Source organism: Cygnus olor, chromosome 1, assembly GCF_009769625.2.
Source record: "Cygnus olor isolate bCygOlo1 chromosome 1, bCygOlo1.pri.v2, whole genome shotgun sequence".
Classification (NCBI taxonomy): Eukaryota; Metazoa; Chordata; class Aves; order Anseriformes; family Anatidae; genus Cygnus; species Cygnus olor.
Window position 1 is genome coordinate 208,835,197 of NC_049169.1, and position 26,989 is coordinate 208,862,185.

Here is a 26,989-nt window from a genome sequence, read left to right on the forward strand (position 1 = left end):
GCACCGAGCTGCCGGGAGCCAGCCGGGGGGCCCTCAGGCACAGAGGGCTGCGGGGGGCCTGGGCTGCACGGGGCAAAGCAGCGCCCGCAGGGGCAGGGAGGGGATCCTGCCCCTCTGCTCCGCGCTGGGGAGGCCGCTCGTGGGGTGCTCCCGGGGCGAGAGAGGCCTGGAGCTGGTGGCGAGAGCCCAGCGCAGGGCCCCGAGGTGCGGGAGGGCCTGGAGCACCTCTGCCGTGAGGAGAGGCTGCGAGAGCTGGGGCTGCTCGGCCCGGAGAGGAGGAGGCTCCGGGGAGCTCCCCCGCGGCTGCCGGGGCCTGCGGGGAGCTGCGCAGAGGCCGGAGCCGGGCTCTCGCCAGGGGTGCCCAGGGCCAGGAGCAGAGGCCCTCTGGGCCCCAGGCAGCACTGCTGTGCCAGGACCCAGCACCCTGTGAGCCCCGTGCGGCCCCGCACAGCAGAGGGGTGCTGGTGCGCTGATGTCCCCAAATCACTCGGGACTGGAAGGGGCCGCAGCGCTGCTGTTGGGCTGCCACGTACGGAGACACACGGGTACCCCAGAGCAGCAGACATTGCAGGATGCCCCCCCCCACCTGTAGCGGCCCCCCCGGCCGTTTTTGCCCAGAGAAGCCCCGAGGCTGGGGGCGAGCGGGAGGGGGGGACGCAGCGGTCCGCGTCCCCTCCGCTACCCGCGCTGGTCACCCATCCAACCGTCACTCGCAGCCCCTCCTGCTTAGCTTCCGCGCCGCGTCCCGCGCCCATCCCGCTCGCCTCCCCGCACGGCCGCCAGAGGGCGCTGCGGCTCAGCGGCGGGCGCGGGGACCGCGGCGGAGGCGGGAGCGGAGGGAGGGGGGAAGGGGGGGCGGAGGGGCGTGGCCACCCGCCCTCCCGCCATTGGCCGGGCGTGCCGGGGGGCGTGCCCGGCGGTTGGCTCCGCCCCCTGCCAGCGAGCGCGCGGCGGCGGCGGCACGGCCGGGTGCGGGGCGGGAGGCCGGGAGAGACCACGGGGGAGGGGGGGGGAGCGGGAGAGACCACCTCGGGGGGAGGGGGGAGCGGGGAGGGACCGCGGCGGGGGGGGGGGGCGGGGGGGGCCGGTCCGTGCCGCCCCCGGCGTGTGACCGGCGGCCTCTGCCCCGCAGCGAGCCCGGCGGAGCGGAGCGGAGCGGAGCGGGGACGGCTCGGCGATGCGGCGGGGGCGCTGAGCGGCGCGGCCATGGCTCTGCGGGCCGCCGCCGCCGTGTGGGTGCTGTGCGGCGTCCTGCTGCAGCACGGCCGCGGCGACAGGGCCCCGGCGCCGCACCTGGAGGAGGCGGCCAGCGCAGGTGAGGGACGCGGCCGCGGGGCGGCAACGGGAACCCTCCCCAGGGCGGCCCTCAGGGGGCCCGGTGCCCGGTGCTCGGGGTCCGGCCCCGGGGAAGCGGGCCCCGGCCCTCCGCTACCGGGTTCCGGCTCGGGCTGCCCGCGGGACGCCGGGGCCGGGCTCCTACGGCCGTGCCCGGGAGCTCCGGGGAGCCCCCCCAGCGCCCCGCCGGCCCCGTTTGGCCCCGCTCCGGGCTGAGCCTGCCCCGGCTCTTGGCCCGGCTGGGAGCGCGGCCGGCGGCCGCCCCCTGTCCCCGCCGCAGCCTCGCTTCCCCCCGCCCCGAGCGCCACCGAGGCGGCGGTAGGGAAGCCTGTCACGTCCCCCGCGTCCCTGCGGGCCTGGGGAGCGCCGGGGACGTCCCGTCCCGGCTCGCGGCCGCCGGTAGGACGGAGGGCAGGCGGCTGCCGGCCTGCCCGCGGCACGGCAGCGTCCCGTCCGTGCAGCTGCAGCGGCGCCCAGCCCCGCAGGCTGACGGCAGGCAGAGCGCTGTGCCCCGCGGCAGTGCAGGTGAGGCGCCCAGCCGGCTCCCCCAGGGCATCGCTCCCGCCGCAGCCGAGGGCCTCGGCACCGGGAGGGCCTCGGCACCGGGTGAGGCTCGGCACCGGGAGGGCCTCGGCACCGGGTGAGGCTCGGCACCGGGAGGGCCTCGGCACCGGGTGAGGCTCGGCACCGGGGGAGGCTCGGCACCGGGAGGGCCTCGGCACCGGGGGAGGCTCGGCACCGGGAGGGCCTCGGCACCGGGGGAGGCTCGGCACCGGGAGGGCCTCGGCACCGGGGGAGCCTCGGCACCGGGAGGGCCTCGGCACCGGGGGAGCCTCGGCACCGGGAGGGCCTCGGCACCGGGAGGGCCTCGGCACCGGGAGGGCCTCGGCACCGGGAGGGGCTCGGCACCGGGGGGCTCCGCGCGCTCGCCGCCGGCACCGAGGGTCTGGTGCCGCTCGGAAGGATCCTGCCGGGCGCGGGTTGGTGCCAGCAGCAATTCCTCCCCGGCTCAGGGCAGCGAGAAGCGCGGCCCCGAAGCACCGCGGCGGCGTCACCGTGGCCGGGCCGCGCCTGGCCCTGCGCGGAGCGGGGCCGTTCCCTCGCAGCGCGGCCCCGCCGCTGCGGCCCGGCAAAGGGCTCGGGGCTGCGGCCTGAAGGCGCGCCTGTGGGCGCCGGCACGGACCCGAGTTCCCGCAGCAGCGGCGCTCGGAAGGCGTTTCGCTCGCTGTGCAGGGCTGGCTCGGAATAACCGGGCAAGTCCCTGGACTCGCGCTATCGGGCGAGCGATCGGGAACTCGGTGTCTGATTCGCGGGCGGGGAGATTGTTTCGCCTCGCAGATAGCATGATTTACGTGACTCCTTTTTTCTTCGTGCCGACGGCGTGCTAGCTGTTCTGTTGGAAGTCGTTTTTATGTTTTTCGTATGTGATCTTAAGTCCTTAAGCCAGTTCGCATCCAGCCTGCTCCATTAAGGAAACTGGATCTCTGCAGTCCTTTTGATGAAGCAAGGTTTATGCCTCCGAGGAATTTTCGGATGAGTTATTTTTGGAGGCCCTGCAGAAGTGCGGCGGCCCTGGTGATTCAGCTGCTGACTTGCTGTTCCCTCGGAGCAGGCGGTGCAGGGAGGGCGCAGGCCCCGGGACCCGCTCCCCGCACCGCCCACAGGTGGGCTTTTCCTGCGGAAGAGGTTCTTCTCCACGCTGTTGGTTTTCCTCTGCTGGCATGTTCTGGTTCCTTCTGGGCGCGCGGTGCTGCAGAGCAACACATGGCACCTAGCAGGGGAGCACCGGTTGCAGGCTGCAAACCCAGACACGCGGCAGCTGAGCGCCTTTGTACGGAGCGGGTCCGTTCGGCCTGAAGGCCGGCAGCTCGTGGTGCAGCCCCGCCGTGTACGGGGAGCTCGGTGGTGCTTGTTGCACTCTGCTAACACGCCTTAAAGTAAACGTGACCTTTGAGATCGCTTGGCCACTTGCTTTTTAACTTCTGGGGCCACCGCTCGTAGCCCGGCGCAGTGAACAGCCTCAAACAGCAGCACGCCGCTTTTCTCCTCGTGTGTTCCCCGGGAGCGCAAAATGCGCGTTGTGCTCGCTGGGTGCGCGTCCCCAGCAGCACAGACTCTTATCGTGAAGCAGGGGTAGGTGTTTGACACATTTTCGAAAGTGAAAGGGTTCTATTTATTAATTTATTTGTTTGACATACCACGATTTTAGTGATTTAAAAAAAAAATGGGCAGCGCCGGTCACTTTTCTCTGGGGCAGGGGGTGACATGTCCCGGGAGATGCAAGAAGGCTGTGTGCAGAAGCAGAAACGTGGCTTTAGCGGTGTCTGCTGCTCAGGCTCGGCTGCTTACGTTCCTCTGCACACACCACGGGCACACCGATGCACTTTGCTGAATGTTTGTGCGTGTTCTGGTTCCTAAGATTTCTGAGTGAGAGTTTGAAAAGAGCGGTTTTATCTGCGGAGGAAAGTCAGAGCTGGTGACCGGGCTCTGGGGAAAACCAGATCAGATTTTCTTCTGGCTTCGGCTCGTTCAGAGGTGAGCGCTGCTGGCGAATGCTTCATCTTTACTCTTTCCGTGCCTATATCAGATTTACGTTCGGTCGCACTCAAAAGGGCAGGAGCCATTTCGTAACGCACGCAGAGAGCCTCGGTGCGCGGTTTGGTGCCGCGGAGCCAGGAGGGGCAGCGAGGGGGGCCCGAAGGTGCCCGTCCCCGTCCCGCAGCGAGTGTGAACGCCTCGCGGAGAAGCGCCGTGACCCGGGGAGCCCGCGCAGCGGCCGCCCCGCGTTGCGCAGGATGTGCTGACAGCCGCCCTGCCGTTATTATTGTTTTCACCCACACGTGGTTATTTTTAGCCCCACTCCGTCCAGCTGCACGCCCGGCCCGGGGATCTCGTCGTGCCGTTTGCACGCCCCCCTGCCGGCGGCAGGGACGGAGCCGATACCCAGCGGCGCTGTCGGGAGGGGGCTGCTCCTCTTCGTGGTTCCCTGCTGGGACCTCACGGTCACCGGTGTCCGTCCGGCCCGTGGGGACGGGCTCGGCCGTCCTGCCGTCTGCGTGGCCTTCAGCCGCGCGTCGCGGCCGCTTACGGCAAGTGAGAGCACGCGCGGCGCTTCTGCAGAGCGGCTGCCTCGGGAACTTGTGCACTCGATCGCAGTGAAAGCGGTGAGCTCCTCGATGGCCTGAGCTGGTGTCGGTGAGCTTGCTCCTCTTCCCTTCTCACATCATCGCTGCTGGGCGCGTTGCCGGAGATGCGGGGAAGGCGCACGGGTTTGGGCCGGGGGTGGCGGCGTTGTTCCTGGCTTCCTTGGCCGCGGCGCCGCTCACCTGAGCTTTGTTAGGTTGCCACCTGCCCCGTCCCCTTCCAGCAACAGGGGAATAGCAGTCTGCACCCCTCTGAGCCTCGTCGTGCCCTTAGAGTGCTCTATGGGATCCTCCTCCGTGTGCGTGGCAGGCCGTGCCTGCCCCCTTCTGCATGTGCTCCGGGCGGCTCGGTGCTGGGCTCTGCTCCCTGCTCTGGCGTTATTTAGGCAGGGGCTGATCCAGGCGTGGATTTACCTTGTTTCTCCTTCCTGCAGGAGCTGAGGGCAGGAGCCTGGAGGGGTCTGGCTGGGATCGGCCCCAAAGAGAGCAGGGGGCTGCCACGGGGCACCGTGGGATCAGGGTTTGTCCCGTGTTTATGCTGCGCAGCAGCAACTCCCCTTTTTCTTCCTCTCTCGTTCCCCCCGCCTGCTTCCCTGTCGAGGTTCCTAGCTCACGAGATTTCTGGGATCATCTCTGCTCTCGTCCGGATGGCGTTTCACAGAGCGGATCCCTACCCCAGCTGCCCTGGGGGCTGCCCCGTGCTGGTGGAAGTGTCCGGGTGGTGTCGGGAGGGAACCCGAAAGCAGGTGCTCCAAGCGATTCCGGTTACCTGTAGTGCTTTGGGTGAAAGCTACGCACAGAGATAGGGATGTCGATAAGGATGTCGACGTTAACAAAGCAGGTGTGGCGAAGGGGGCCGCAACCACAAGCTTTTAACTGCTCATTAGTTTGGTCAGGAAGAAAAAAAGTAGCTTCTGGATGATTATGTTGTGTCCACAGCACTGCAGGGGAGCACTCCTGTACCTGTCGTTCTAAGGTGCAGGTTTTTAAGGGGAGCCAGTCCCTCACGGCAAGGCCTGCAGCTGGAAAAGTGAATGTTTTGGCATTTAGGGAATGTTTTGGCATCTGAGCGGGACGTGGACGTGTAATGGGGCCTTCTGAAAGCACGGTGCGGTACCCATGACCGGTGAGAGCATACCAAGGGGCGGTTACCTCTCCATCTCCCAATTTAAATGTTATATTAAATATTACAGTTGCTAGTTGCTTAATTGACGGAGCATTGTCAGTGCATTTATTTCATGGCATTTCAAGTTTGCCTCACCCACCACGATGCCAAAATCCGCACCTGTCCTCTATTCCTTTGCCAGAACCTCTGATTTCATCCACTGCAGCAAGTGAGACGCTTTTGTGAGTCGTCTTTAGAAGAAGCCTTACGAGCCGAAGTCCTGAGGTCGGCACAAGTCGGTGCTGGTGGGATGTAAGGGGGTGACCGAGGTAGCGTTGAGCCGGGCGCTCCCTGCTGCTCGTTGCCCTTCATGACCTGGCTCGTCAGAATTCACCGTTTCTGTGATAACTTCATAGCCCCACCTTTCCCACAGGCCTGGAGGGGTTCGTGAGGTACCTTGACCCGCTCAGATTTTCTTGCCTTCTGATGAAACACTTCTAAAAAGCGGCGCTGTCTCCAAGGCTCGAAGGCTTTTGTTACCGTGCCTCTTGTTTTAGCTGCAGCCGTTCCCTCCGGGTGCTTTCACAGGAGCAGAGGCTGCGCTTGCTGGGCAGCTTGAGGACATCTCCGTGGAGGGGACAAGTACTTTTTGGTGTGCCACCTCAAAGCGTGGCCGCGGGGCCGGCCGAGGCAGCTCGCTGGGCTCCCCTTCCCCGCCACGGGGCAGCCGGTGCTGGCACGGCTCTGGTGACGCGTGCCTCCTGCTCGGGGGGCAGAACGACGCCGCTTCTGGGAACGCGTTAAAAAAATGCTACCAGAAAATAGGGAGCGCCCCTGCTTGGATGGCACGGTCTTTGCTTTTTTTTTTTTTTCAGGGAAGAAATTTTATCTCCAGGAATCGGCGTTCTGAGAGCTGGAGAAATTCCCGTCCCTTGGCAGCGACCGCGGCCCGCTGCCGGTGCCTGCGGAGCGCGTGTGAGAGCCTCCCGGGTTACCTGCGGCCTGCGCGTCCTCCTCCCGGGGGAGAGGAGAATCCAGCGTTAACCGTGTGGGAAACGTAGGCGGAGGGAGGCGAGTCGACAGCCCCAATCCACGTAACGCGGTGCCGTGTCCCCTCCAGGGCCGCAGGCGGGTGCTAGGGAGGAAAACGGGGCTGGGGAGGCCGAGGCTGCGTGCGGCCGTTGGGCCTTTTGCTGGCGTCTCCCTCCCGAAATCCTCGTCCTTCAAAGTGCCCCCCTCGGAACCGTCCCGTCCCCACGGGGATGGGCTGCTCCCTGTGGTGCTCGGTGCTGTGCCGGGCCGTGCCGGCGCTGCCGTTGAGACGGGACGAGCTTGTGCGGGAAAAAAGCCCCGCACGCGCCTGGTGTGCGTGCTGCGGGCGGGTGTGCGAGCAGGGGTAGGTGTGTGTGCGTGTCAGGGGGTCACGGGATGGAGGGGCTGGGGGGGACCGTGAGGATTGTCAGGTCCTGCCGAGGGCAGGAGCCCTCCCGCTCCCGCCTGCCCAGGCTGCCCAGAGCCCCGTACGTGTGCGCCGCGCAGCGCTGTGACCCTGGCCGTGCTTTCCCCTCGGGAGGGGAGGAAGGAACAAGCGTGTGGCACGGCCCCGTGGCACCTCGCGCGTGGCTGGAAGGGTCTGTAACGCTTGGTTGTGTCAGGACTGAAAGAGAGCGTGCCCTGTCCGAAAGGGAACGGGGAAGGAACGGCGTTTGGCTGTGTTTTGCTGCTCCGCTTGTGTCGGGCTCGCAGGGTGCCAGGGGTGCGTTGGTGCAATGCCGTGTACGTTACCTGCGCACGCCTGTTCCTTGTGCGGGCACGGAGCGGTGCCTGTCCCGCCCGGAGGCTGATCCCGCGGGCCAAGCGTGTCGCAGTGCTCTGGGTTTGATTTCGAGAGCTGAGTCGTGGTGAGGGAAGGGAGGCAAAAGGGCACCCGAGTGTAATTCCACGCGGATCCGTTTGCTAAAAGGAGGGTGTACGAGCAGGCGATTGTCTGAGGGGCAGCAGCTTTCCTCGAGGCTATCCCCTGCTTCTAAAAATTCTGCTGCTGCTCATTAAACTCGGAGGTTGTGCTGATTACAAGAGGCAGCGGCACTTCCCCGTGCAGTTCTCATCGCCCCGCTGGTCACCCCTCCACCGCCCTTAACTGCTTGGCTGTAGCCGCCGTCGCGTTTCGGTTTGGAGAGTCCTTATCGCACAACCTTAGCGTTGAAAAGCCTGGCTGCTTCCCGAGTTATGTAGCTGTAAAGCAAAGCTAGGGAGGGAGAAACAAACTGGGAGCAGGCAGGAGACCGGGAGGCTGGGGTGGCTGCGGCTGCCTGCCGGGCTGGGCACGGGGCTCTGCGGCCAGGGGCGTTTGCGCGGAGCTGCCGCGTGCGGCTGGGAGTCTCCCGGGCTGGGCAGGGAGGCTCGGCGCTTCCTCACGGCTCTGCTCACATCTCAGGCTGTGCGATCAGCACGGCCTCTTGGCCCCGCTCGGCTCCGGGGCCCGTCCTCTCCCCGCCTGGCACCCCAGGGGCTGCGGCTTGCTGCCGGAGCCGAGAGGCGTTCTGCGAGGGCGTGCGGCTGCCTGCTGCCCCGTGCCTTTGCTTTTATCCTCGTGTCGCTCTCAGCCAGCCCCTGCGGTCCCGTCGCATTGATTTTCCGTGCCTCTGTGACTGCGGCTCGTCCTGCAGCGGCCGGTGCTGGTCCTCAGGCGGGGGCAGAGGACGCGGCCTTTAATTAAGCCGCCGCTCCGTTGTTCCTCGGGCACGCGTGAGCCCGGGGACGGCCTGCCCTGAACCGGCTGCCAACAACCAGCGTCCTGCCAGCGCCGCCGGCCTGCGAGCGCAGCGCTGGGCGCTGCTGTGGGCCGGTACCGCTCCGTTAGCCTCCGGACTCCGTGAAACTGAACAAACGTCAGCCTCGCGGCTGCCACAGCGCGGTCAGCTCAGCGCTGACTTGGGGCGAGCTTTTCTGCGCCACCGCTGCTGCCGCAGGGCCTGGGAGAGGGGCCGGTGCCCGGGGCAGGCGGCAGGGCCGTGCCGCAGTGAGGCGCTTCTTGTCACCGACGGCTGCAGGGCGAAGCACCCGGCCCTGGGGTAGGTATGAAAATTGCCGGAGAAGCATAAGGAAGTCATTAAAGCGACTGCGCATGGCTTTCGTACGCCAATTGTCTGCGCTTGTTTTATCTTCATGCAACGGTATCAGATGCTTGTTTGTTTGGATTACAGGCCTATTTTTAAGTAACCTATTTTTTCCACTTTGGAAAGTACGTGAGCTCACGGCGGACCGCGGGCATCTGCGCAGGCTGCCTTTGGGAAATCCTGCGTGCTCCTCGGGGGGCTCCGGCGGGCGCGAGCCCTCTCCTGCGGGCAGGGGCAGGGGCAGGCGTTGCTGGCCGTGGAGGCTGCCCGCGGGGACGCTGCAGCTCCGAGCACAGAAGTGGAAGTGCAGAAGGCTTCGCTGCTCCCTGCCAGCCTTCAGGAAGCGGTGAAGAGAGTGGGGAACTGGTGGGAGACTGGTGCCCGTCAGCAGGCGCTCCTCTGTGCCTCGTGCGGGGCGGCAAGGCGCTGCTTTTATAGCCAGGTGCTTCGTGCTCCGTTTTCCCTGAAAGGCTGAGTTTTAAGGTCAGTTTAGTTCGTTACTTCAGGTTTTTGAGCTCGGGTGCCTGAATTTCTGCGATTCTTGGAGGATAGAAACATAATAAACAGGAGAACTTGAAGAATGTTCCGCATCTGAGTTATAAATGAACAGCTTGCTTGTTTGAGCAGCCTGCCCCTCTGCTGGTTGAGCTAAGCTTTGTATTGCAGGAAGGGGGAAATAATTCGGGATTAAAGCTGCTAAGCAATGCGTATGTGTAGGTCTGTGAGGGTGCCAGTGCAGAATTAATTTGTGACTAAGCAAAAAAAAAAAAAAAAAAAAAGTTTTTTCCTTGATAGAGACAGATGCAGGATAAAACCTCATTTGGGGGCCAGAAATAATTTCTGAAAATATTACTGCCCAAGTAGCTGCTGTTATTAATGCTGCCCAGCTGTTTGGTGTTCTTAAACTGCGGAGAGCAGCCAGGCAAAAGTCACAGTGTGTCACCTTGCCTGCAGCACCGGTGCTTGTTGTGGAAGATCTCGGGGATTTCACCTATTTGAGGGGAGCCCTCAGAGCAGCAGGCCTGGTGCAGGATCTCCCCTTGTTAATTCCTGCTGCGTGCGGCGGCTGTCAGCGCCGAGGCGGTGGCGGTGTCGCAGCTCGAGGCAAGAAGCCGTCGAAGTGTTGAAGGGCCGTCGAAGTGTTGAAGGGCCGTGCAGCTTTCACGGAGCCCTGGGGCTTTCTCCTCTTTCTGGTGTTTTACACCGGGATCGGTGTCTGGCCCCCGATCTCAGCGGAGGCATTAAGCTTGTAGGAAGCTGTAAATAAATAAGGAACAGAGGATGTATGTGGAAATAACTGAAGACCACCCCGACCATTGTGGAAAGGGGACTGCAATTCCGTGTCCCTCGTGATCTCATGGCGTATCTGTTCTTTAAGCTAGAAAGGAACATTTACTTTTCAGATTGTGGAAAAGATCTGCAAAGAACGACGTACCTGCTCGCAGGGCTGTAACTGTGCGACACGAGGCCCCAGCACGCCCAGCGAGCCCCTCTGGGCACGCAGCGGGCCCTGCCCCGGGACGGGCACAAAAGCATGGTGGCTCCCAGGGGGCTTCACAGAGCGGAGCTGTGCCGGATCCCCTCCGGCACGGGGCGTTCCCACCTCCGTTGCTGGTGGAAACTGGCCAGGAGCTCAGCACGGGGACATCCGGCAGGCGCCCGGCCGTGGGTAGCTCGCCGTGTGGCACCGGGACCCCTGGGCACCGCCTGGAGCCACGCTTTGGGGACCCCCCCGCGTACGCCGCTCTGCCCGGAGGGGGCCCGTGCTAACGGTAAGAACGTTCTTCCCGAGCTGTGTGGGGCTCGGCCGTCCCCTGCCAAGCTGTGCAGAAGGAGACGTCCCCCTTCGGCCTGCAGCGGGGCGGTGACTGGGAACGGTGCTGGTGCAGCGGGGCGAAGTCAGGCACGGGGGTTGATTGAGCCGTCCCCTGAAGGCCACCTGAGGAAGCGAGGAGGTGCTGCAGGAGGTGTGCGGCTGGGGGGCGTGAAAATGAAATGAGAAGGTGGTGACGTGTTTGTGACAACCGCGGTGACCCTGCAGGAGGGGAGCTGCGCAGTGGGGCAGCGGGTGGGGGGGGGCGGCCGATGCCCTCTTGGTGTGTGTCCTCCTGGTCCCCGTGGAGCACAGCAGTGCCAGGGCAGCCGTGCTCGGCTGCGGTTGCTGGACACCGGAGGAGCGTTTCCAGCCCCATGTGATCGGTTCAGGAGCTGCAGGAGCATCGTCCTGCGGGGTTCTTGGGGCGGCTGGGGGGGAGGCAGCGCTGCGAGCCCAGCCTCATGTGCTCGGCGTGCCCAGGGTCCCGCTGCTCTCGGTGGTTTCTTGTGGGTGGCACCGCTTCCTGAAGACCTGCACTCTGTGTTCTGTGGATAATCACGTTTTCCTGTTACTTGTTTGCTTTAACTTGTATCGTTATAAAGAAAGTGTGGCAAGGGATACTTGGGGGCACTCGGTGCCCCTCTTCCACGCTGCACAGTGTGCCGAGTCCTCTGGCAGTTTTTCCTACAGCTCTTGGTAGGGAGGAAGGGAAACGGGATCTCAGTTGCTGTTTTCCTCCCTGCTTTTTCTTCTCGTGGTGCCCGTGTGCCTTAGTGAGGGTGTGAGTTTGTCATTTTAATCTAGCAGCCTGCTGTTCTGTGCCATCGCTGCGGCCGGGGGTGTCTTCAGGCGCACGTTGCACCTGCCCGTGTTAGACGGGCGAATTGGGCTCCAGAGACGCCTGTTCGTGGTGCCGGAGGTGCTGGCGCTGGACGAGGCGAGTCCCTTGAGCAGCACCGAGCGGCGCTGCCTTCTGGAGGCGCTCCGAAGGTCCGCGCGGAGAGCTCGAGGCGGGACAGTTCGGTCCCCGCGCCGTGCCGTGCCTCCAGCTCGCTGCTGGCTGCAGCGTTACCGTTCGGATGAGTTGTCCAGCTGGGTTGTTTTTCATCCCGTGGCTATTTTCAGCCGCTCAGCCTAACAAGGTGAAATGTCTGAGATGCTTTTCTGCTCCCTGTGACTGTGCTATAAGGAGGCAGAGCACTTACTCAAGCAGGCTCTCCGGTGGGGAGCGGCTCACCTCAGCCTCCCGGTTTTGGTAGCCCTTGGCTATCTGCTAGCACGGCCCGTTTGGACCACTCGGCTCTGCGAGAGCAGCGGCCAGCCCTGCACGGAGCCCGGGGGTATCTCCTGGGGCCGTGCTGCTCGTGTCTGGCGGGTCGGTGCTGGCAGCGTGGTGCTGCCCGAGGAGCCGGGGATGTCACCACGCTCTTCAGCTGCAGAGGTGCGACTGTTGTTGTTATGCCTTGGCTGGAGGAAACCCTCAAACTGCCGTTCACTCGGGTAAGATTAATAAGGGGAAGGAAAAAAGACAGAGACTTGCTCTCTGGTCGATAGTGAGGGAAACCTGTGAGTTAAGGAGGTTTCTGTTCAGCGTCTACCAACTGTCTGTAGGCCCCCACGGCAGGGGAAATTTTGTCTCTTCAAAGTCCTCAGAGTTCGCTGCAGTCTCTAATATATTTAACCTCAATGCTGTAGGACGTGGAAGCACTGGTCTTCCTATTTCACATGGAGGATTAACGTGCAGAGATCCCGTTGCCGTGCAGGAAGTCATCTGGCAAAGCCGGGACTTGAACCCTCTCCCAAATGTCAGGCCGGTGCCCAGCCTGCGGACATCCGTCATCGCCAGGCACGAAGAAGCGATTCCTCGTGGGGGAGTTCACGGAAACCTGCTTGGCTTGTGCAGCAAATTTAGCACCTTGACGTGCATCTGTTCACCTGCTGGCTCTGCCGCCTTCGCAGAGCCGCCCCTTGCCTTCGGAAATGCTTCGGACGGAAGCAGCAAATTGTCCCGAAAGCACCGCTTTTCCCCCGTTTATGGGCAGCCTGCTGGGCTCTGTTCATCCTTCTTTGCTCTGATTTCACGCTGGGGCGAGACAGCGTGCTGCGTCCCTCTCTGGAAGCTGTCACTGATGGTACTGGGCATATCAGACCCATTATAATTATGCTAATCTAAATTATGCTAATCTAAAACCAGAAATGCAGCGTTAGGAACTTCACAGCCCAAAGCAGGCTTCTTGTCCACCGTAGCTGAGCAAATCCCTTTGCCCCTCCGGGGAGAGGGAGGGCCCCGGGGGGCTCGGACCTCCCGAGCAGTGCTTTCCCTTCCATTTGGAGGCCTTTGCACACCTCTTTCCCTGCTCCTTCATCCGAGGGGGGAAGGCAGCTTGGAAATGGGGTTGTGGGAGGTAGTTTGTGTGTCGGGACTGAGCTTCCCAGAAGCAGGCGGCCCGATAGAAGGCCTTGTACGCCTGCCCTGCTGGGTCTGCCTTCGGTGCCCAGCGTGCCAGGTGGGCTGTGAGTGTGGCACCCGAGGGAAAGGTTCCAGTTCCACCCCCAGAGGAAGGTGCTGAGGCTACAAACCTGTTTCACAGCCTTCTCGTCGCGGGCTGAAGTCCATTGTGTTTGCTCGGGAACAGCCCGTGGGATGACGCGACGTCTCCTTTATTTCGGTACTGGCCAAACTCCTTGGAGGTTACCAAGCTCTTGGGGAAGGTTTGCTTAATTATGGAAACCTTGTATGTGCTGCAGGTGCAATTGTGTGGTTTCGTGGACGATGCAGAACCCACGTGCTGTAATGAAAAGAGGCAATTTGCATTGAAAGGCGAGAAGAAAAAGGCTTTATTGTTCAGTAGAGGCTTCATGTAGGTATTGGTAAGATAATCATTCCCGTAACTCGAAAACTCTTTTCCTTGTTTTTTTTTTTTCTGTTTTTGAGGGAGGAAAGTACTCTGCTAACCGGCAATTGTGTTGGCTTTTAACCTGCTGGGTGCTCATCCCAAGAGATGAGCCGTAAGAACGAGACTGTCTGAAAAAGAGACCACCTCAGGCTCTTGCACTCGGACAAGCAGCCAGACCCAGGGTGGCAGCAGCGACGGCTGCTGCACGAGGTGCGCCTGGAGGCTCGGTTGCAGAACGTGAGGAAGGAAGGAGGCTGCTTTTCTGGTCCAGGACCAGGAACCACAGGAAAGTCGCCTGGTGGGAAACAGCAGGAGAGCCAGCTGCACGTCTTCCTCTTCACACTAGTGCTGGAAATAATAATTCCTGCCTAAAGGGTCAGAGACTAGAGTATCTTTTCTATTTAATGACGTATTAAAAAAGGTTTAAAGGAGGCTGGACTTCTATTCCTGAAATCATAGAATGGCTCAGGTTGGAAGGGACCTTAAAAATCGTTTAATTCCAACCCCCTGCCATGGGCAGCGATGCCACCCACCAGATCAGGTTGGCCAAGGCCTCATCCAGCCTGGCCTTGAACACCTCCAGGGATGGGGCATCCACAGCTTCTCTGGGCAGCCTGTGCCACTGCCTCACCAGCCGTACAGTGAAGAATTTCCTCATAATGTCTAGTCTAAATCTGTCCTCTTTTAGTTTAAGGCCATTCCGCCTTGTCCTGTCATTATCTACCTGAGTAAAGAGCCCTCCATTCTTTTTATAAGCCCCCTTTAAATGTTGAAAGGCTGCCAGGAGGTCTCCCTGGAGCCTTCTCTCCTCCAGGCTGAACACCCCCAGCTCTCAGCCTTTCCTCACAGGAGAGGTGCTCCAGCCTACGTATTTGTGTTAGGATTTGGCAACGAATTTTATTGGTAGTCAAAGCTACACCTTTTGTAAACACAGTTCTTGAATGTGGCTGATGTTAAACTACGAATCCACGTAACCCCAGTGCAGGACCAGAAATAACCCGCAGCTTCAAGCACTTGCAGCTTTCTCTCATTCTGACCAAGTGCCGCTGCTCGGGGCAGCGCTGCGTCCGTCTCCTGGAGCGCTGCGTCTGCGGGGGAGCCGCCGAGGGACTGCCACTCGCTGATGGTGGCTTTAAAGAAAGATCAGATACGGGGTAAATGAGTGGTTCTGGGTGGGTCATCATAGAGCGAGCAGTCTTCTTCCAGAGCGGCTATCATCAGCTACAGTCACTCAATAAAACAGAAACTCCGCTTCCATCCAATGGCCGAAGGGAAGGAGCTCGATTCAGGCCGGCTGCGCGAGGCGTGCAGGCAAGCCGGAGACTTTCTGTCTCCCCCAACACGTTCATGTAACAGAATGAATGTGTGTGACACGCTGGCCTGGAGATGAGTGCTAAAACTTGTTTCCGCTTCTGTGGCTACCATAATAGCTGGTAGAAAGCCCAGAGAATAAAAGCTAGAGATGTAACAGTCTTGCTTTGCTGGTACTTGTAACGCACGTGCTCAATGATCGGCTGCCTTTGAGGTACGGCTCTAGACGATGAAAGGCACTTAGAAGGGGTTTATCAGTAGCCTAACGATGGCTAAGCTCCGTCACTTGTTTCCTGGCACAGGGGTGCAGGAGTGCTGTGGGGGTGACGTGTCTGCTCCTGGGGAGCGACGGCTACCAGCACACCCAGCGGCGGTGCTCCTGCGGTGGGACCGGTCCAAAGCCTTGGGGCAGGGCAGAAGTTTTAGGAAGAAATGCAATATACCTTTTTTTTTTTTTTTTTCTTTTTTCAGGCTAGCCGATGAAGCCTGAAAGATACAACGAACTTTTTCAGCACAAAGGCTAGTTTTCTGGGCGAAGGTGACCAAAAGCGTGGCAAATCAGACTTGCTTTCTGCAGCAGGAGAGGCGTCAGCGTGGTGGCTGCCGTGGGGCAGGTCCTGGGGAGGGCGAGCAGCTCCCCTTGTTTTGGGGCTCACGTTGAGCCAGGAACACCAGCGGCATGGGGGCAGCGAGAGCCCTGGGGCTGCCCTCCCTGGCTCCGTTCCGGCGTCTGTCGCGACGAGGCTGCGGAAATGCTCCTGGGGGGTTTGGAAACTGGCCGTGCCGAGCAGCGGCAGCTGCTGCAGCGTGGGCCCGCGGGCTGCTGGTGTCGAGGATTTCGCACGTTTTCTTCCTTTCAGCCTCGCCAGCACTCCACGCTGCGCACAGAAGCCTTTGTGCGACGGGAGCAGGAGGCGGCGTCGCTGCGGCTGCCCCGCGGCTCTGAGCGCGGCAGGCGCGTTGTCCGTGGGCTCGTCCAGCCCAGCGCCTGAGCAGCCTTCACCCCTGGCTGGCAGCGTCCACGTAATCACCTCCCTCTTGGCTCTTTCCAGAAGAGACCAGATGGCTTGTTTCTGCCAGGATTTAATGATTTTAAAGCCGCCTGGAACAGTAATACCTGCTCCTGAAGCATCTTCATGTATGTGCAGCAATCAAATTATTTTGATCTTTAGTATTTAAGGGTATTACTTCTCTGGAGTGTATTTCTTCATGGGATGCAGAAAATAATGGTCCCTTCCAGTTGTATTTTTTCTTATTTAGAAACGTGCTTAAGTAGCCTCTACTATAGTTGGAAGCTGTGGTGGTCCATAATTAACTTAAACATAAATTGAGTGGTATTTTTCTGAATACACTTAGTAGTCACTTGAAGTTCATAGAATCATAGAATATCCTGAGTTGGAAGGGACCCACAAGGATCATTCAATACAACTCCTGGGTCCCCAGAGGACTACCCAAAAATCAGACCATGTGTCTGAACTCCAGCAGCTCGGTGCCGTGACCACATCCCCAGGGAGCCTGTCCCAGTGCCCGACCACCTCTGGGTGCAGAACCTTTCCCTAACACCCAGCCTGACCCTCCCCTGTCCCAGCTCCATGCCGTCCCCTCGGGTCCTGTCGCTGTCCCCAGAGAGCAGAGTTCAGCGCCTGCCCCTCCGCTCCCCTCGTGAGGGAGCTGCAGGCCGCCATGAGGCCTCCCCTCAAACCGGATAGTCGATAGGTGGTTATGGACCCATCAGTCACTGGGCGATGGGAATATTGGAGCTGGGAAGAGCATGGATAGTAGGATTAGTGGAATTCCTAATAAGTAGGGGCTTCAGAATTGGTCGAAAAAGCTTGGGTTCATGTTCAGGGCCATGGTGTAGGTTTAGTGGTGAGGGGGGTTCTGTTTGGTGGGGGGGTTATGACGATAAAGGATAGCAGATTTGGCTGGATCAGTAGCGTGAAGGTTAATCAGGTTGTGATTATCATCGGGAATCATGGTCGGGGTTGAGTTGTGGCACGCCATTAAGGAGGGGGGTCCCCTCTTTCTCTAGCTTAAAAGGCTAGAGCTGCTGCACAGCGCCTTAACGATCGGGGTGATGATGGCAATGAAGGTCAGGCTTCGAAGTGCGGGAGGGGAGTTGGTTCTGCTAAGGCTCCTCTTCCCTGGGCTGAACAAACCAAGGAGCCTCAGCCGCTCCTCACACATCTTGCCCTCTCGACCCTTCACCACCTTCGTAGCCCTCCTTTAGGCTCCCTGATAGTTTTATATCTTTCTTACACTGCAGCACCCCAAACTGCACGCAGTACTCGAGGTGAGTTGATTGCTCAGGTTGCCAATAAGCTATTGCAAACTGCCGCGCAATTTGGTTCAGCCTGGCATTTACTTCTGACGTCTGTGTTTTCAACGCTCCAGTGCTGTGTTGTCGGGGCTTCGATGCTCGAGCGACCTCAGCGATGTGGGCTTTCCCCTTGGAGTGGCGGTGAGCCGGCGGGTGACCCAAAACGTCTTTTCCATTTCTAATCGTGGCTCGGTGGTGTGCCAGCTGCAAGCTGTGCCGTGGTCACCTGGGTGTGCGGCAAGGTGTTCGAGACGGAGGGAAAATAGCAAGCATAACGCGACGTTCTGCTGGAATCGCGTTTAGCCAGAGGCTGGTTAGCACTCAGGAGCACACGGGTTTCTGCATCACGTTCCGTACCTGCAAACCCGTGTTCGTGCAGGATTTATGGGGTGCCAAAGGACAGGTGTGCTTAATTTACTCTCTGCCCCCCGGTGCTGCCGTGCACACCCCGGTACCTGGTGTGCTGTGCAAGTGCACCCAGCCCTGCCTGCCTCAGGGACCCAGGCTCTCGAGTGGGTCTCAGTCCGTCCCTCCTGTTCCCGTCCAGCGTCGTGCATGAGTTGTCCTCATTGAAACTCCGGGGGGCACCTTCCTTGCCAAATGAATGGGTATGAAAAAGATGCTGTTTGTTCAGCTGAAATAAAGATGAATGGGGTCAGACTCAAACCCGGTCTCGTGGCTTTGTGCCCAGGGTGACTTTGAATAGTACTTTCCGTCTTTGGCACTTAGGAATAATAAATGGAGATTGATCGCATCACTTCTGTTGTGAAAGCGAGCTGAGATCTCAGGAGGGAGTAATTAAATTAACCATTGTGCAGACTGAAGCAACGCATCTAATGCAAATCATACAGCATGTGGGTAATAGGTGTTCACCTCGTAGAAGTGTGTGCATGCATATACCGCGAGGTCTTTCAGCGGGACAGAGCCTGCTGGGGGGGCTGAGTCTCCTGAGGCTGAAAGGAGGAATCCTCCGCAGGCGTGGGCGAGAGCCCGGGCCCTGGAAACCGTGCTGGTGTGAGCGGGGCCGTGGCTGAGCGGGTGGGCCAGCTCGCCTTCGGGGGAAGCGTCCTCGTGCATCGAGGGAGTGTCTCCAGAAGGAGGATGGTCGTTGCTCTTGGGGGGGGGGCACTTTCTGCTCTGCAGGGATCCAAGCCGCATAGTCCCTGGCTGCGGTGCTTAATCGGAGTCCCTTCCTCCCCCTGCCATTTCCTTAATTTACGTATCCTCTCCAAATTACTGCCCCTGGATTGAAAAGTGGTTTTCTGTGGTCAAGTGTGGCAGCAGTGGCGTTCTGGTTGTGCTGCACAGTACAAGCCAAATGGAGCCTTGATCTGGATTAAAAGCCTCTGAGCGTTAACGTAACGTGCTCTCTGCACCATTAGCTGTGCTGTGCTTCGTTCTGATGTCCCGGCTGACTGGTGGTTGGAAAACTGCCTATCTGTAGTGCTTTAACTTATCTTAACGCTTGGTCTTACTTGAACACCTCTGCAGGAACCCGATAGCTCTTTGGACAACAGCACGTAACAGTTGTGACATCGCCTTCCCAGTCTGCTTAGGGGGAAGCAGCAGTGCAGGCAACGGCTGAGTAATGGCTTAAAACGATGGGAAAAAGGTGAGCTTCCGTATCGTGAGTGAATCCCAGCGTGTGAGAGCACAGAGTGATGGACCCCAGCTGCTGCACTGCCAGGTCGCGGTGAAAACATCCCTGAGAGGTAGGCTCTGGGCAGAGTCAGGAAGGATTAAACAATGGAATTTAACAGGCAGTAGAACAATGGCTGCAGTAGCAGTGGGGCTGTGCTGAGGAAGAATTTGGCATCTGCTGTTCTCTTCCCCGCATTTTTCGCTTACACAACAGTGTTGCTTTAAAATGCTGAACACAAGCATGGATTGCATCATGTGGAAACTGTTCCCTGCGCGTAGAAGACCAGAACCACGTTGTCCAATGAGTTATCAGCTTGCCTTTTAAAGCAATTTTATTACTCCAAATAGCCTTGAAGATTTTTTGAAGACAGTCTTCGGGGAAAGAACGAAAGTGGCTTGTGATCATGCCGGCATGGCTGTTGTTCCCGGCAGCGCACACGGCCGTGCCGTCCTCTCGTCTGCGGGCAGCCCGGGCCTGACGCAGCAGCGTGCTTTCAAACCGAGGGCAAAAGACGAAAGGATGCGGAGCAGATGCGGGGCTGGCTGCTGCTGAAAAGTGATTCCTGCTTCCCGTCCGGCTTCGGGGCAGTGCCCGTAGCACTGCGGGCGGGGGGTACCCAGACCCCCGGCATGGGACGGGGCAGGGCAGGGGGCTTCAGCCACGGGACGATCTCGGGCTGGGGACAGCAGTCTCAGGTCTGCCTGCTTGATGCGGCCGCTTGTCTTGCGACGTCGTGCAGAAAGCCGTGCGGTTCCCTGACTTTGTAAGCTACGGATGCGGTGACAGGCAGCAGCTGCACGGGTATCTCATGGGGCGCTGCCTTCTGCTGCCGTACGCATGGCGCAGGAGGCACTGCTGGCACCCCTCTGTCGCCAGAAGCCTCCTAATTTCTGCGTGCTGCTTGCCTGGAGTCAGCGGCCTGCTGTATGGAATCTCCAGCCTGCTTTGGCTGGTCATCTGCAGAAACAAGTCCCTTTATTACATGCATTACGTGTCCGAGAGCTTGGAGAGTGTGAATCTCCACATCGCCCTCTTAGCGGAACGTTTCCATTTTCCAGGGGAGAAAAACGGGGGCATAAAGTGTATGCTTTACCCCGTGTTCCACCGTCAGTCATTCCAAGGCTTGATTTTTTGGCTTGGGCGGGGACAGCCTTTTTTTTAGCAACAACCTTTATTAGCAAGGCAGCGTCAGCTCGGCTCCCCACCAGGCGGGCCAGGTTTCCTGGCGGTACGGTGGCTGCCACTGCGAGCACCGTGCCAGGGCATGCCTCTCTGTGTCAGCGCGGCACTGCTTCCACCGTGGGCCTGTGTTTTGCTTCTGTACTCAGCGATGGCGACCGTTACTTTGGGGCAGAACAATTACAATTTAGAAACACCTGCCTGTTAACAGCGTGGCTGGGATTGCTGCTGCTTACAGGTCTGCTCCGACAAACGTTTTTCTTCCGGGTCTACTTGCAGAGCACCAAGGCAGGGCCACTTGCACGTCACCGCGGCTGCATGCGTGTTTGTGGCGTGGCTGACTTTAGAGAGAGGACACAAGGAGCGCCGGGGGAACACGGCTCTGGCTGCTCCGGAGCCGCTTCCCCGTTCTGCCAGCGGAGGATTGCTGCTGGTCGTGGCCGGCCGTCGGTTTCCTCCCCGGCTGCGTCGCTTCCTCTGTGCGAGTTGTCCGGGCTGCCTGGGAGCCGTCCTCCAGCTGACGTAACCCGCGGCGCTGGTTCTGGGCTCCAGCAACACGTTCGGTTGGCAAGGAAAAGAGAAATGTTGTTTCTCCGACGTGGACGAACCTTACCTACTGAGCGAGATTGTTCTTAGTTTTTGCTGTCGCTGCTCCTCCTCGATGCGGCTTTTTGTGTTCTGCTGCGCAGCGCGCCAAGAGCTGTCGCCTCGAAGGACCTGGTCACAGGGCAAATGAAGTGCACAGGGATCAGGTTAACCCTTCATAATTGTAATTACTGGAAGAAAGATGTGCTGAAGTGCAAACAAGAGTCTCCTTCCCCAGGACCGCGGGGCTGCCCTTCGGGACCCGTGTCCTCCCTCTCCGGAGGGGAGCTTTTGTGAACGCTGTCCTGCAGCTCTCCACGCGGTGCTTTTGCTTTCCAGTCCCCTTACCCGTATCTTTTGCTCCTTGCACCACCATCAAACACGGGAAGTGTTAAGCCTGGTGCAATTGCATTGCTCTCAAGGCGGGCGAGCTTCCTTTGCTCAGAGGGCCCCTAGGCTGCACTTCACACCTCAAGGCTCTCGTTCTTGTGCCACACCAGGGTTCCTGAGCCTGGCTGTCAGGCGAGTAAAAACCGACCACTTCACGAACACCAAAAGTAGTGAAACTTTGGTTTTCGGTGGGTCTGAGTCTTTGTTCAGGAGCTGCTTCCTCCTCCCCCTGCTTTCCTCTCCCCACCCTCTTCCCCTCCCCACCCAGTGCCGCTGGCTTTCTCCTCTGCTGCCCGCAGCGACGTGGGCTGCTGGGGAGCGGGACACACTGTGGCCCTGTTTTTTCATGGAAAACCTCGAAGAACGGGATTTTTGAGGCATTTTTTGGTTGAGTTTGGGGACTTCTCTTTGTGGTATATAAAGTGCCTCCGAGCTGATGCTGAATGCATTTTGGAAAATGATCGGATGACCAAAAGAGAGCGACAGGAATCACGCGAGAGGTGTTGCTGCCCGCGTGGCGATGAGCAGCACCACGCGCACCCGCTGCTCAGCACCCAGACGCAGACCCGTGGCCATGCCTCCAGCCGGCTCTGCCCGCACGGTGCGGGACGCGGCATCAGCATCACGCCCTCGCCCTGGCTTTGCTCCACTGGAGTCGTGCTCGTGGACGGGAGAGAGAGACCGTGCTGGTTTTGGAGTAAGAAGCCAAGTCTTGTAAAAGAGAGAAGCTTTTAAACCTCAGTACGTTTCGGATGGGGCTGCCCGACGCACGTGTCCCACGCCACGAGCACACCCGTACTCAGCTTCTGGGCGAGCAGCGGTCGATGCCTCCTCGCCGCGCAGAAGGCACGCCAGGAGGAGTGCATGCCACCTCGGCAGGGCTGTTTGAGAGCAGAGGCTGCTGTCACCATGCTCCCTGCTCTCTAGAGCTTCTGTGAAAATTAAAATCATCAGTTCTGTGTGTGTGAGGGATAAATAAGGTTAAAATGAGGAGAAGATGTCCTTGTATGGCAGCAAGGGAATGGTGCTGCTTCACTTGGATTAATTACGTTGAAGCTTGTCTGCGAAGGCGCTCGGGGGCATCCTTGGTTCCTGGGCGGTTGCGAGAGCAGGAGAAGGACAGGCAGGAGGTCTTCCTGGTCTGGCCATGCATCGAGCCTTTCCTCCTGGGGAATTCATGCAGTCATGGAATGGTTTGGGTTGGAAGGGACCCTAAAGACCATCTAATCACAACCCCTGGCCCAGGCAGCCCCCAGCCCCACCCAGCCTGGCCTTGGGCACTGCCAGGGCTGGGGCACCCCCAGCTCCTCTGGGCAGCCTGGGCCAGGGCCTCAGCGCCCTCAGAGGGAAGAATTTCTTCCTAATTTCTAATCTCAACCTGCCCTCTTTCAGTGCAAAGCTGTCGCTCCTTGTCCTATCGCTGCCTGACAAGTGTGCTCCTTCGGCTATTCCCCGAGCCCAGGGAAGGCAAGGTGGCTGGATGGACTTCGGCTCAGCCGAAGGGGAGCCTAGGAAGAGCACAAGGACAGGACACCGCTGCAAAAGCCCCCGTGAAACGCCGGTTCTGGAAACTGTGCTTCGGCCCGTGTGCTGAGTGTGGCTGAGATTTGGTGCAGGGTTTTTCAGAGCCCGTCAGGAGTTTGGGTTGTGAGCCTGGCCTTTGGGTCGTGCCCGTGCTCCTAAACCAGCTCACAACCAAAGGAAGGTAATTTAGGAAACGAATTCCCTTCTCTCTCCCCTCCACCCCCACACTTCTCCGACTGCAGATCTCTTTTCAGATTCCTAAGGAAACTCCCCATTAAGGAGAAGGTACCAGGGTGAGCCATCTGGCCCCAGGGGCTGTTGGGTCTGGATGCCTTTGCCATTGAGGTGTTAATCTTGGTAGGGATGAAGCCTTCACAGGAAGGCTTGGTTGGGGCCGGAGGGCCGCGGCTCCGCTTGCCAGCCTTCCCAAGGATAACCTGGAATATAAAGGGTTTAGTCCTCCAGTTATAAGCAAAAACAGGCTCACGTTTTCCTATAATTTACCAGCAGCTAAAAATGTCGGGGAGCAAAGCTTTGGGTGCCTGGTGTCTGTGCACCCACTGCCGTGGGCACCTGCGTGGGGAGCGTGGAAGGGGTTGCTTTGTGCCTGCAGCACGTGGGCCACCTAAAATCAGCTTACATCTTCCTTGGCACCTGTAATTCATAGTATCTGCGTGGACAGGCGCACGTGGCTTTTAGGAGTGGCCCGTGGCAGTTTCCTCATCCGAGGTCGCTGCGTGGTGTGGGAGCACCCGGCTCTGCTGCGCGGGCCGTGGTGGCTGGGCCAATGCGGGCACCCGCGGGCAGGCGCGTGGACCTGAGACACTGCTTCCCTTATCTTTTATCACATCCTGTGAAAGTGAGAGAGAGATAGCAGGGGAAGAACAGAAAGATAGTTTCTAGGGAGTGTGTAGTTAACTACTTCCTTCCAGCGTTAGGAACGCGACTTACTGCTTTGTGCTGGACACCGGGAGCTGTCTGGTGAAAATCACTGCACGAGCCGAGAGGACACGAGTCAGCAAGGAACCCGTTTAGCGTTGAAATGCAACTTCTTTAATAGAAAGCTCTTGCAAAAAAGGACGGTCTTTCTTCTGTTAAACGTGACTTTCCTTTCGACAAGTTAGGGTGAAATACTTTAAATCATAAAAGCAGGTTCCTAACTTAGGCAGCAGGAGGGTGTGGAGAAGGCGGAGGCAGACGCCTTGGAGGTCCGCGAGGACGGGGTGAGCGGCGGTGGACACAGTCGCAGCAGGGAAGTTGTGGCTAGGGGTTAGCGTGGGCTGCCTTTTCGTTCAGGCAATGAAAGCAGGGTCAGAGGTGGTGGAGCCCCTGCCCTTGGAGGCACCGGGACCCTGTGGGGCACGGCCACGAGCAAACTGCTCAAGGCTGGCTCTGCGTCGGGGGGCGGCTGGAGCGGATCAGCTCCTGGGGTGCCTTCCTGCCTGCATTGTTGCGTGGCTCATGCGGAGCACGTCGCTGTTATAGAGAGGATTTTCTGCGTGGTATCAGTGCTGCTCACGTGGCTCTGCCCGTATCCTGCCCTTATGGACGTGCTTTGTTGCTTTCAGCATGAGGGCGACCGTGGGGAACGCGGGTTTGGAGCATCCGGGAGCTGCTGGGGGCCAAGGGCTGCTTCGGGGCCGGGGCGGTGCGGTCGGGCAGGGGCTGAGCCCCGCTGCTCGAGCAGCCCTGCGCAAACCACGGTGCCCCTGCTCCTGCCCTGGTGCCTCGTGGATGTGCACGAGGGTCGGAGAGCAGCGGGACCTGGACGCGTTCAGGTACAGGGGGAGTTACACGCCCTTCTGTGCTCAAGCAGTAAAATCACCCCAGTATCAGGAACACAAGTAGCTGCAAGACAAAAGCTGCCGTTTGTGCCGAAGCTTGCTGCTGCTTGCAACTGCTCTTTCCAGTCAGACTGATGTGTGTGTACAGGGAAGTGAACGTTTTCTCCGGTGAAACCCAACTGGAATGAGTAAGTAGCCTCCAAACTGCGCAGATAACTTTTGAGGCACTCTTAGTAATAAGGATTATTTACTCTTAGTAATTACTCTAAGTTTACTCTAAGTAATTACTCTTAGTAATAAGGATTGCATTAAAAAAAAAATAAAAAAGCAACCGTTCTAGGTAAAGCCAAAAGTCACGGGGTAAAACGCGTTTTAGCCTTGATTTACTCATGTGTACGTGTTTGTACTTCATCAGCCTGTGCAGCCGGTCAGGTTGTGTCATTGTGGGGGTGACGTGATTTGGGAGACAACTCTCAGCCCTGAAAGAATACACTGGAAGGAGGAGAAAATGACTGAGGAGCCTGAGTGCTAAGGAAAAACACTTACTTTGGGGAGAAAAAGTGTTTGGAGCAGGCTGGCTGTGGGAGCAGCGAGCTGCCGCCGGCCCCAGCCCGACTGCCAGTGCCCCGGGGGTGCTCCCACTGAGAACCCCGTGGGGCCCAAAGCCTTTGCTTTGAGGAGAGGAGGGGAAAAGGGGGGAGCTGAGGAAGCTGAGGCTGTGCACGCTGAAGGAGCACTTTATCGTAAGGGGTTATGAAAGCACGTGTGTGAAGCGATGCTCTGCTCGGCACTGTGTGCTCAGTTTGTAGTTAGCAGGGTGATCTTTATTTCTATTTTTTAACACGAACGCACATGCAAGGGTGCTGCTGCGGCGCTCCAGGAGGCAGCAGCTGAGTGGAGGCCGTGCCGGAGGCGGCTGCGGCCCCAGCTGCAGGGGACCCGTCCCCGCAGGAGACCCTCTGCAGGTGCCCGTGCTGCTGCTGGGCCGCGGCACCGCGTGAGTCCTGTGGTCGTGCTTCTGTCGGAGCTTTCTGGATGCGGCTGCCGCTTGTGTTCACAGGGTACCGATGGTACGGGTTTGTTCGGGCTGGGCATAAATCAGAGTCCTGCCTCGGCGCTGTGCAGGAGCTGAGCGGCTCAGCCTCGAGCTGGTCTGGTTTTGGAGGGACAACCACAGCACTGGCATCGTGTTCCCTCCGCGCCCGTGAGATCCTTCAGACGTACGCCAGCTCTTTCATTTCTCCGTTCCTTTGAAGCGCCGTGTCTCCTTTGATCCCGGGCTGGCCCCCAGCAGAGGACGGTTGGATCCTGGCTGCTCCTCAGCGTCGCTGGAGCCTCCTCGCTGCGCACGGCATCGGCCCCGCGCCTTTGGGCAGCGGTGCGGATCAGCCCGGGGAGCGCAGCCTGCGCCTCGGTGTGTGCCTCGCCTCGAGTCACGGCTGCGGCGCCGGGGCTGGGGCAGCGTGGCCCTGCCTGCGGTACCTGGGGCTGGGGACACGGGGGGACAGCCCAGCGCTGCCTGCAGCCGCCCCGTCGGGCAGGTGGAGAAAAGGGGCCCAGAGGTGTGGGGATGGGAGCGATGCGCACGAGCTGCAACGAGGGGAATCCTGCTTAAGTTCCCCACGTGATTCGGTACTTGTCACTGGGGTCTGTAGCATCGGGCTCTCCTTTGGGGGCAACTTGGACTAGGCTTAAATTAGATGCTGGTCTGGTCTCGTCTGGTGTTCAGTATCCTGCCCGAATAGTACAAATATGAAACACGCTTGTATGAGGTGTTTCAGGTGTTCATCTATAAATGCTCTGAGAGCAAGATGGAAATTATGCATTCCTCTTCCACCTTCGGAAAGCTGCCAGCATCTTTGCTCTGAAATTATTTGTGTGCCTTGAGTTCTTCATGTTCCCGATGTCTTTTTGTGGTCTGACTTATCAGAGTCCCAGGAGCTGAGGACTGGAAATCCCTGCCTTTGGGCAAGCGCCACTGCAGCGGTTGAAGGAAAATTAGATGGAATGGCAGAAATTGTGGTTTTCATTTGATTTCTTCTTAGCTTTCTTTGGCGTCTCAGATTTTTCAGGCAAGAATGACTCACCAACCTTCATTATGTGGTTTCCTGACTTTCAGCAATTTTTTCTTTCACTTTTTAAAAATAATTATTAGTTTTGCATCACGGTGCAGAGCAGCCGGCGTTTCAGGCAGCGTACCGTGGGCCGAGCCGCCTGAAGCATCGCCTCGCGTCTGTTCCAGGCTGTCAGACAGACACGGATTTCTCCCCAGCCCTAACTGGGTTTCTGCCTTCCAGCGTATCTGCGAGGCTGCCTCTGGCCGTGCGGTGACCGCCCTGTGCTGATCCGGGGCCAGCCGGGGGGACCGGAGCCAGGCAGGGGCCGTGCTCCTCCTGCCTTCGCGTGTGCCCAGCTGCTGCTCCTCGCCGTGCTGGAGTGTGCTCGGTGTAGAATCGCCGAGCGCCAGAAGGTTTGGGTTGCAAAGGACCTAAAGACCATCCGGTCCAGCCCCCGCCACGGGCAGGGCACCTTTCACCGCCTGTCGTTCCCCAGAACACCATCCTACAGGAACGACAGGCGTTGCAAAGCAAGGTGCATGTCGAGGGCTAACCCCTGAGTTCTGCTGCAGTCGGTGAAGTTTTGCCAGCTTGCGGAATCCCTCTGCACATCCCAGCTTTGCTTTTCACAGGCGTGGCTGCCCCGAGCTGGCCGCTGGCTGGAGGCTCGGTGTTCTAGGAGCAGGTTTCTTTAACTCTGCCAGCATTGTTGTTAGCGATCAGCCAGTAAGGCCTGTGAGATGCGTATCGTGCAAGGAATATTTACCGCTGCGGCTTTCCAT

At 59.4% G+C, this 26,989-nt stretch overlaps 1 protein-coding gene across 4 annotated transcripts in view; it reads left to right on the top strand.

Moving 5' to 3' along the window:
- Window positions 1–1,100: 1,100 nt before the first annotated feature.
- STIM1 (stromal interaction molecule 1) overlaps window positions 1,101–26,989 on the top strand; it is a 95,194-nt gene continuing 69,305 nt past the window's right edge. For 2 of the 4 annotated variants that reach the window (XM_040536943.1, XM_040537003.1), the window contains exon 1: window positions 1,101–1,315. In XM_040536943.1, coding sequence (XP_040392877.1) covers window positions 1,207–1,315 — 109 coding nt within the window. In that variant the 5' untranslated portion in view covers window positions 1,101–1,206. The remainder of the gene's footprint in view (window positions 1,316–26,989) is intronic. The other 2 variants (XM_040537077.1, XM_040537163.1) reach the window with 2 other exon arrangements.